A 10816-nucleotide genomic window follows, 5' to 3' on the forward strand; every position below is an offset into this window, starting at 1 on the left:
ACTCAATGGTGTCCCTGAGTCACCCCAGGTGTGTTTGTGTCACCCCAGCTGTGCCACCTGTACAGGTGAACACCCCCGGGTTGCACAGGCAGCAGCGCTGGGTGTGTCAGTGATACCCCAGGTGTGTCCAGCTGTGCCCAGGTGTGCCCAGCTGTGTTACCTGTACAGGTGAACACCCCCGGGTTGCACAGGCAGTAGCGCTGGGTGTGTCAGTGATACCCCAGGTGTGTCAGGGCTGTACCCAGGTGTGCCCAGCTGTACCCAGGTGTATCCAGCTGTGTCCAGCTGTGTTACCTGTACAGGTGAACACCCCCGGGTTGCACAGGCAGTAGCGCTGGGTGTGTCAGGGCTGTGTCCAGGTGTGTCAGGGCTGTACCCAGGTGTGTCAGTGATACCCCAGCTGTGTCAGGGTTGTACCCAGCTGTATCCAGGTGTGTCCAGCTGTTCTCACCTGTACAGGTGAACACGCCCGGGTTGCACAGGCAGTAGCGCTGCGCGAACGCCTCCATCATGCGATCGATTTTCTGCGCCTCCCCCGGCAGCCGGAAACTCCACAGGAACTGCCTGGAACATTCCGGAAACAAACACCTGGGGTTACCTGGAACACACCTGGGGTTACCTGGAACACACCTGGGGTTACCTGGAACACCTGGAAAATTCCCCAAAAAATCCCCTGGAATTACCTGAAACTCACCTGGGAGCCCCCAGAATTCACCTGGGAGCCCCCCCAGGTGACCCCACTTCATCTCCAGGTGAGTCCCCAGCACCCCAGGTGTGTTCCAAGTGTCCCCCAGGTGTCCCCAGGTGTGTCCCAAATGCTCCCAGGTGTCCCCAGGTGTGTCCCAGGTGTGTCCCCAGGTGAGTCCCCATTATCCCCAGGTGTCCCCAGGTGTCCCCCAGCTGTCCCAGGTGTCCCCAGGTGTGTCCTACCCCCCCAAGGTGTCCCCAGGTGTGTCCCAGGTGTCCCCAGGTGTGTCCCAGGTGTGTCCCCAGGTATCCCCAGGTGTGCCCAGGTGTCCCCAAGTGTCCCCCAGGTGTGTCCCAGGTGTCCCCAGCTGTCCCCGGGTGTGTCCCAGGTGTGTCCCCAGGTATCCCCAGGTGTGTCCCACCCCCCCCCTCCCCAGTTGTCCCCAGGTGTGTCCCAGGTGTCCCCAGGTGTGTCCCAGGTGTATCCCAGGTGTCCCCAGCTGTGTCCCAGGTGTGTCCCCAGGTGTCCCCCAGGTGTCCCCCAGGTGTCCCCAGGTGTGTCCCAGGTGTCCCCAGGTGTCCCCAGGTGTGTCCCAGGTGAGTCCCCATCATCCCCAGGTATCCCCAGGTGTGTCCCCAAGTGTCCCCCAGGTGTCCCCAGGTGTGTCCCAGCTGTCCCCAGGTGTGCCCAGGTGTGTCCCCAGGTGTCCCCAGCTGTCCCCCAGGTGTCCCCACCTGAGCGCCTGCACCAGGTTGAGGTCGGTGAACTCGTGCAGGTCCACGAAGGCGTGGAGGACGCCCAGGTTAAACTCCTCCCTGAGGGGCGGGGCCGGGCTGTCAATCACACCTGGCCACGCCCACTCTGTTAATCACCCATGTAACAGCCCAGTCCAGCCCCTGTCAATCATCCCTGGCCACGCCCACTCTGTTAATCATCCATGTAACAGCCCAGTCCAGCCCCTGTCAATCATCCCTGGCCACTCCCACTCCATCATTCACCCATTTAACAGCTCTGTCCAGTCCCTGTCAATCATCCCTGGCCACGCCCACTCCATCATTCACCCATTCACCAGCCCAGCCCAGCCCAGCCCCTGTCAATCATCCCTGGCCACACCCACCTCATTATTCACCCATGAAACAGCCCAGTCCAGCCGCTGTCAATCATCCCTGGCTGCGCCCACATCCACAGGCAAGACACGCCCACCCCCTGTCAATCATGCTGGGTCCTGGCTTGGCCACGCCCTCAGATTGTAATAAGCCCCGCCCACTGGCTGTCAATCATTGCTCTCCAATCTCTCCCAGTCGCCCTCTAACCCCTCCCAGTCCCTCCCAGTCTGTCCCAGTCCCCCTTTAAACCTTCCCAGTCTCGCCCAGTTACTCCCAGTCTCCCCCGATCCTGTCCCAGTCCCTCCCAGTTGCTCCCAATCCCCTCCCAGTCCCTCCCAGTTTGTCCCAGTCTGTCCCAGTTCCCCTTTAACCCATCCCAGTCCTCCCTGTCTCTCCCAATCCCCTCCCAGTCCGTCCCAGTCCCCCTCTATTCCCCTCCCAGTCCCTCCCAGTCCGTCCCAGTCCCACCTCTCCCCCAGGTAATCTCCTATGGCGGTTTTGTTCAGCCCCTCCCAGTCCCTCCCAGTCCCTCCCAGTTTATCCCAGTCCCCCTCTAACCCCTCCCAATCCCCTCCCAGTCCCTCCCAGTTTGTCCCAGTCTGTCCCAGTCCCCCTCTAACCCCTCCCAGTCCCCTCCCAATCCCCTCCCAGTCCATCCCAGTCCCACCTCTCCCCCAGGTAATCTCCTACTGCAGTTTTGTTCAGCCCCTCCCAGTCCCTCCCAGTCCCTCCCAGTTTGTCCCAGTCCCTCCCAATCCCCTCCCAGTCTCTCCCAGTCCCTCCCAGTGGGTCCCAGTCCCTCCCAGTCCCTCCAGTCCCTCCCAGTCCGTCCCAGTCCCACCTCTCCCCCAGGTAATCTCCTATTGCAGTTTTGTTCAGCCCCTCCCAGTCCCTCCCAGTCCCCCTTTAACCCCTCCCAGTCCCTCCCAATCCTCTCCCAGTCCCTCCCAGTTTGTCCCAGTCCCCCTTTAACCCCTCCCAGTCCCTCCCAGTCCCCCTCTAACCCCTTCCAATCCCCTCCCAGTCCCTCCCAATTCCCTCCCAGTCTGTCCCAGTCCCCTCCCAGTCACTCCCAGTCCCTCCCAGTTGCTCCCAATCCCCTCCCAGTCCCTCCCAGTTTGTCCCAGTCTGTCCCAGTTCCCCTTTAACCCCTCCCAGTCCCTCCCAGTTCCCCTCTAACCCCTCCCAATCCCCTCCCAGTCCCTCCCAGTCCCTCCCAGTCTCCCCCAATCCTGTCCCAGTCTGTCCCAGTCCCTCCCAGTTTGTCCCAGTCCCCCTCTAACCCCTCCCAATCCCCTCCCAGTGGCTCCCAGTCCCTCCCAGTCCGTCCCAGTCCCACCTCTCCCCCAGGTAATCTCCTATGGCTGTTTTGTTCAGCCCCTCCCAGTCTGTCCCAGTCTGTCCCAATCCCCTCCCAGTCCCCCTCTAACCCCTCCCAGTCCCCTCCCAGTCCCTCCCAGTCTCTCTTTAACCCCTCCCAGTCCCTCCCAGTCTGTCCCAGTCCCTCCCAATCCCCTCCCAGTCCCTCCCAGTCCCTCCCAATCCCCTCCCAATCCCTCCCAGTCCCTCCCAGTCCATCCCAGTCCCACCTCTCCCCCAGGTAATCTCCTATTGCGGTTTTGTTCAGCCCCTCCCAGCCCCTCCCAGTCCCTCCCAGTGGCTCCCAGTGGGTCCCAGTCTCCCTCTAACCCCTCCCAGTCCCTCCCAGTCCGTCCCAGTCCCTCCCAGTCTGTCCCAGTCCCTCCCAGTCCTTCCCAGTCCCCCTCTAACCCCTCCCAATCCCCTCCCAGTCCCTCCCAGTCCGTCCCAGTCCCACCTCTCCCCCAGGTAATCTCCTATCGCTGTTTTGTTCAGCCCCTCTCCCTTGTAGAGGAAGCGGGCGATGTCCTCGGCCGTGTGCCGGAGCAGCTCCTGCTCCACCAGGAACTGGATCCCCTGGGAACCCAACATTCCTGAAATCCAGACCTGCCCAAAAACCCCCAAATTCCCACCCAAAAACCCCAAAATTCCCACCCAAAATTCCCACCCAAAAACCTCAAAATTCCCACCCAAAACCACCAAAATTCCGACCCAAAAACCTCAAAATTCCACCCAAAATTCCCACCCAAAAACCCCGAAATTCCCACCCAAAATTTCCACCCAAAAACCTCAAAATTCCCACCCAAAATTCCCACCCAAAAATCCCCCAAAATTCCTACCCAAAATTCCCACCCAAAAACCCCAAAATTCCCACCCAAAACCCCCAAAATTCCCACCCGAAATTCCCACCCAAAAACCTCTAAATTCCCACCCAAAACCCCCAAAATTCCCACCCGAAATTCCCACCCAAAAACCCCAAAATTCCCACCCAAAAAATCCCCCAAAATTCCCACCCGAAAACCCCAAAATTCCCACCCGAAATTCCCACCCAAAAACCTCAAAATTCCCTCCCAAAAACCCCAAATTCCCACCCGAAAACCTCAAAATTCCCACCCAAAAACCCCAAAATTCCCACCCAAAAACCCCAAAATTCCCACCCAAAATTCCCACCCAAAAACCCCAAAATTCCCACCCAAAAAATCCCCCAAAATTCCCACCCAAAATTCCCACCCAAAACCCCCAAAATTCCCATTCAAAAACCCCAAAATTCCCACCCAAAAACCCCAAAATTCCTACCCAAAATTCCCACCCAAAATTCCAAAATTCCCACCCAAAAACCCCAAAAGTCCCACCCAAAAACCCCAAAATTCCCACCCAAAACCTCAAAATTCCCACCCAAAATTCCCACCCAAAAACCCCAAAATTCCCACCCAAAATTCCCACCCAAAAACCTCAAAATTCCCACCCAAAAACCTCAAAATTCCCACCCAAAATTCCCACCCAAAAACCCCAAAATTCCGACCCAAAAACCCCAAAATTCCCACCCGAAAACCCCAAAATTCCCACCCAAAAACCCCAAAATTCCCACCCGAAAACCCCAAAATTCCCACCCAAAAACCTCAAAATTCCCACCCAAAAATCCCCCAAAATTCCCACCCAAAAACCCCAAAATTCCCACCCAAAAAATCCCCCAAAATTCCCACTCAAAACCACCAAAATTCCCACCCAAAATTCCCACCCAAATCCCCCAAAATTCCCACCCAAAATTCCCACCCAAAAACCCCAAAATTCCCACCCAAAAAATCCCCCAAAATTCCCACCCAAAATTCCCACCCAAAAACCCCAAAATTCCCACCCAAAAACCCCAAAATTCCCACCCGAAAACCCCAAAATTCCCACCCAAAATTCCCACCTGAAAACCCCAAAATTCCCACCCAAAAACCACCAAAATTCCCCCAAAAATTCCCCCAAAAATTCCCAATTTTCCCCCTAAATCCCTCAGAAAAATTCCCTAAAAATTCCCAAAAACTTCCCCAAAATTCCAAAAAAATTCTCCCCAAAATTCCCCCAAATTGTTCCCAAAACTCCCAAAAATTCCCCCAAAATTCCCTGATAAATTAAAAAAAAAATCCCTCAAAATTCCCAAAAATTCCCCCCAAAATCCCCAAATTTCCCCTAAATCCCTCAAAAAAGTTCCCTAAAAATTCCCAAAAACTTCCCCAAAATTCCAAAAAATTCTCCCCAGATTCCCTAAAATTCCCCCTAAAGATTCCCCCAAAAATTCCCCAAAAATTCCCAAATATTCCCCCAAAATTCCCCCCAAAATTCCCCGGAAAACTAAAAAAAATCCCTCAAAATTCCCAAAATTTCCCCAAAAATTCCCAAAAAATTCCCAAATATTCCCCCAAAATTCCCCCCAAAATTCCCTGATAAATTAAAAAAAAATCCCTCAAAATTCCCAAAAATTCCCCAAAATCCCTAAAATTTCCCCCAAAATTCCCCCCAAATCTTCCCCCAAAATTCCCCAAAAATTCCCCGATAAATTAAAAAAAAATCCCTCAAAATTCCAAAAATTCCCCCAAAAATTCCCAATTTTCCCCCCTAAATCCCTCAAAAAATCCCCCAAATTTCCCAATTTTCCCCCAAATTTCCCAAATTTCCCCAAAATTCCCCAAATTCCCCAAATTTCCCTGACCTTTTTTGGGTCCATGTTGAATTTCTTGCGGCCCATCCCCATCTTGCGGTTCCGCTGCAGCGTCTTGCTGGAAATCCCAAAAAACTTTGGGAATTTTGGGGATTTTTGGGAATTTTGGGAAAAATTTGGGGAATTTGAGGGAATTTTGGGGGAATTTTTGGGAAATTTGGGGTCAAAAATGGGAATTTTGGGGAAATTTTTGGGGAATTTGATGGGGGAGTTGTGGGGAAATTTTGGGGAATTTTCAGGAGATTTTGGGGGAAATTTTGGGGGAATTTTTTTGGGAATTTTGGGGGAATTTTTGGGAAATTTGGGGTTAAAAATGGGAATTTTCAGAGGGGATTTTTGGGAAATTTGGGGTCAAAAATGGGAATTTGATGGGGGAGTTTTGAGGAAATTTTGGGAATTTTCCGGGGGAATTTTTTGGGAATTTTTTTCGGAATTTTGGGGGAATTTTCAAGAAATTTGGGGTCAAAAATGGGAATTTTCAGGGAATTTTTTGAGGGCATTTTGGGGAATTTGAAGGAATTTTTTGGAATTTTGGGGGAATTTTTGGGAAATTTGGGGTTAAAAATGGGAATTTTCAGGGAATTTTTTGAGGGAATTTTTGGGAAATTTGGGGTCAAAAATGGGAATTTTGGGGGGAATTTCTGGGGAATTTTCCAGAAGATTTTTGGGGGAATTTTTTGGGGGAATTTTCAAGAAATTTGGGGTCAAAATGGGAATTTTCTGGGCATTTTTTGAGGGAATTTTGGGCAATTTGCGGGAATTTTTTGGGAATTTGGGAGGAATTTTGGGGGAAATTTTTGGGGAATTTGATGGGGGAGTTTTGGGGAAATTTTGGGGATTGAAGGGAAATTTTGGGAAATTTTCCGGGGGAATTTTTTGGGAATTTTCCAGGGGATTTTTGGGGAATTTTGGTGAATTTGAGGGAACTTTGGGGGAATTTTTGGGAATTTTGGGTCAAAAATGGGGAATTTTTTTGGGAATTTGGGGGGAATTTTTGGGAAATTTGGGGTCAAAAATGGGAATTTGATGGGGGAGTTTGGGGGAAATTTTTGGAAATTTTCCAGGGGATTTTTGGGGGAATTTTCAAGAAGTTTGGGGTCAAAATGGGAATTTTTTGAGGGAATTTTTCGGGAATTTTGGGGGGAATTTTTGGGAAATTTGGGGTCAAAAATGGAAATTTTGGGGGAATTTCTGGGGAATTTAATGGGGGAGTTTTAGGAAATTTTTAGGAATTTTCCAGGAGATTTTTGGGGAATTTTGGGGGAATTTTCAAGAAAAATCGGGGTCAAAATGGGAATTTTCAGGGAATTTTTTGAGGGGATTTTGGGGAATTCGAGGGAATTTTTTTGGGGAATTTGGGGAAATTTGGGGTCAAAAATGGGAAATTTTTGGGGATATTTTTGGGACTATTTCAGGATATTTTGGGGATATTTTTGGGAATAGTTGGGGCTATTTTGCAGCTGGTTTTTTGAATAAATTTTGAATATTTTTTGAGCTATTTTTGGGATAAATCTGGAATATTTTGGAGCTATTTTTTGGGATATTTTGGAGCTTTTTTTGCGACTATTTTGGGGAAAGTTTTGGGAATAGTTGGGGCTATTTTGCAGCTGGTTTTTTTTGAATACATTTTGAATATTTTGGAGCTATTTCTGGGATAAATTTGGAATATTTTGGAGCTATTTTTTGGGATATTTTGGAGCTATTTTTGGGATATTTTGGGGATATTTTTGAGCTATTTTTGAGCTATTTTTGGGACTATTTCAGGATATTTTGGGGATATTTTTGGGAATAGTTGGGGCTATTCTGCAGCTGTTTTTTGAATAAATTGTGAATATTTTTTGAGCTATTTTTTGGGCTATTTTTGCGATAAATCTGGAATATCTTGGGACTATTTTTTGGGATATGTTTGAGCTATTTTGGAGCTATTTTGGGGATATTTTTGGGAATAGTTGGGGCTATTTTGCAGCTGTTTTTTTGAGTAAGTTTTGAATATTTTTTGAGCTATTTTGGGGATATTTTGGGGATATTTTTGGGAATAGTTGGGGCTATTTTGCAGCTGTTTTTTTGAGTAAGTTTTGAATATTTTTGAGCTATTTTTGGGATAAATTTGGGGATATTTTTGGGACTATTTCAGAATATTTTGGGGATATATTTGGGAATAGTTTGGGCTATTTTTGGGATATTTTGGGGATATTTTTAGGACTATTTCAGGATATTTTGGGGTTATTTTGGGACTATTTTGGGGATATTTTTGGGACTATTTCAGGATATTTTGGGGATATTTTTAGGACTATTTCAGGATATTTTGGGGCTGCTTTGGGGTGCCTGACCTGCCCTCGTTGGCCTCCAGCCCTCGACCTCGCTGATGGCCTCGCTGAGCTCGTCCCGCAGGCGCTGGATCTCCCCCAGCAGCTCCTGCTTGCGGCGCCGGATGGACTCCAGCTCCCGCCGCTCCTCCGGGGACAGGTCCGGGGGCACTGGGGACACGGCCGGGCCTGAGCCGCCACCGCTGGACACAGCTGGGTACAGCTGGACACAGCTGGGTATGCCTGGGTACACCTGGGTACACCTGGGCACAGCTGGGAACATCCCTGGTACACCTGGGTACAGCTGGGGCCTGCCCGAGCCCACCAGGACCCACCCCAGGAGCTCCAGCCTGGGGGATTTGCATCCCTGGCCACGCCCACAGCTCTCTGACCACACCCACATCACACCTGGGTACAGAGCCAGCGCCAGGGGATCCCCCCCTAGAGCTCCATTCTGGGAGATTTTGAACCCAGGCCACGCCCACATGTCCCAGACCACGCCCACATCACACCTGGGCACACCTGGAGCCACCCAGGAACTCCACTCTGGGAGATTTGGAGTATTGGCCACGCCCACATATACCTGACCACGCCCACACCTCCCTGGCCACGCCCATTGCACAACTGACCACACCCACACCTTAATGACCACACTTGGTGCACTTTCCTTGACCACGCCCCCTCCCGAACAAGCCCCGCCCCTTCATTCAAATATCACCACCTTACCCTCTCACTGGTCACGCCCCTTTTTCATACAAAGGTCTGACCTAAAGGGGCGTGGCCTTCCCAATAACACCTGGCTCACCCCAAAGGGGTGTGGCCTCATTTGCATATGCGAGTGGGCGTGGCTTGACACAAATAAGGCGTGCTCTACTAAAGGGGTGTGGTTTAGTATAAGGGGGCGTGGTCAAATCAAAGTGGGCGTGGTCGCATCGCCCCTCATTGAATGCTGCCTCCACCCTCCATTATTTGCCCCGCCCACCCACGTGACCCACCCCTCCCCATTTTCCCGCCGCGCCCATCACGTGACCGCTCCTCGCCCCGCCATTGGCCGGCGCCTCACGAAATCCCCCACCCCCCCCACCCCCTTTTCCCCTCACGTTCCCCTCACGATTTTCCCGCCCGGCCCCGGTGCCCGCCCCGATCCCGCCGCGGTTCCCGCCCGGCCCCGCCGCCCTCAGCGGCCTCACCGTAAACTCCGTCCTCCATGGCGGCCCCGGGGCGGCTCGGCCGCGGCCGCTCCGCTGCTCCCGCCCCGCTCCGCCCGCCCCGCCGGGCCCGGGCCCGCTCCGGCTCCGCCACACGGCGGCTCCCGCCCTTCAGCGGCGCAAACCGCCAATCAGCGCCGCGCTAAGGGTGAGTGACGGGCGGCGCGGCCAATAGGAGGCGGGGAAAGGCGGGAGCAATACCTTAACGAATGAGACCGCGCAGTGATGTGATTGGCGGTGGTTTTAACCAATCAGAAGCGTGGCAAGGCGGTGCCGCGTTGTTCTTATATGATTGACAGCTAATTCAGCCAATAGCAAGGGGGATTCGCTGAAGGGGCGGGTCTTGGCGCTTTGATGGGCGTTTTGCTGCGATCTTATTAATATTAATGAGGGTTATTAATATTAATGAGGTTTCCTGGGGTTCTGCGGGTTCTTTCCGGGTTCCAAATGTCGCAAATTCCCCAAAATGTCCTAAAATCTCTCCAAACCACCCAGATTCCCTCAATCCTAAAAAAATAACCCCAAAAGGACCCAAATTTCCCCCAAATGTCCCCAAACCTCCCCAAATTCCCAGAATCTCCACAAAATAATCCCGAAATTCCCAAAGTTCCCACAAAATGGCCCTAAAATAGCCGCAAAATTCCAAATTTTTTCACAAAATGGCATCAAAATGGCTCCAAATTCCCACAAAATTCCACCTTAATGGCCCCAGATTCCAAAAAATTCCCCAAATTTTTTCCTTATGACCCCAAATTCCAAAAGATTCCCTGAAATTGGTCTGGACCACCCCAGAACTCCGCCAAATTCCAAAACAATTCCCCAAAATTTCCCTAAATTCCCACAAAATTCCCAAATTTTCTCCAAATGGCCCCAAATTCCCACAAATTTCCCCCAAATGTCCCCAGATTTCAGAACAATTTCCCACAATTTCCCCAAAATTTCCCCAAAATGGCCCCAAATTCCCACAAAATTCCCCCAACAGTTCCCAAAATTCCCGTTTTTCACGCTTGGTTTTTATTGGAAACAGCGAAATTCCCGTAAAAATTCGCATGCGGGGGGCGGGGCCAGGCCGGGGGGGGCGGGGGCTTCGGCCTGGAGGGGCGGGGCTTAAATGCAGGGGCGTGGCCAACACCCTTGGGACTTGGTTTGCTCACAAACGGGGGCGTGGTCACAGCCCAGGTGTGAAGGGGGCGTGGTCTGAGCTGGGTGAGGGGCGGGGTTTGGGTGGGAGGGGAAGAAAGGGGCGGGGTTTTGTAAAGGGGGCGGGGTTTGGTAAAGGGGGCGGGGCCTGGGCGGTCCCGGGGGGGCTCCCGATGATCCCAGCCCCCCCCAGGGGCGTTGGGGGACTGGGACAAACTGGGAGGGACTGGTGCAAACTGGTCCAGACTGGTCCAGACTGGCCCAGGGATACTGGGACAAACTGGTCCAAACTGGTCCAGGGAAAC

General features: G+C 52.0%; 1 protein-coding gene across 1 annotated transcript in view; it reads right to left on the reverse strand.

Annotated features, from left to right (window-relative positions):
• Nucleotides 1-9487, reverse strand: part of LOC129134592 (cytohesin-2-like) — a 26927-nt gene extending 17440 nt beyond the window's left edge. Inside the window, 7 exon segments of the mRNA XM_077171009.1 lie at nt 452-564; nt 1423-1503; nt 3611-3729; nt 5849-5915; nt 8188-8206; nt 8209-8334; nt 9354-9487. Of these exon segments, the coding sequence (XP_077027124.1) occupies nt 452-564; nt 1423-1503; nt 3611-3729; nt 5849-5915; nt 8188-8206; nt 8209-8334; nt 9354-9372 (544 nt within the window). The 5' untranslated portion in view covers nt 9373-9487.
• Between the last annotated feature and the right edge of the window lie 1329 nt (nt 9488-10816).

This window comes from Agelaius phoeniceus, chromosome 37 (genome assembly GCF_051311805.1).
Source record: "Agelaius phoeniceus isolate bAgePho1 chromosome 37, bAgePho1.hap1, whole genome shotgun sequence".
In the NCBI taxonomy this organism is placed as follows: domain Eukaryota; kingdom Metazoa; phylum Chordata; class Aves; order Passeriformes; family Icteridae; genus Agelaius; species Agelaius phoeniceus.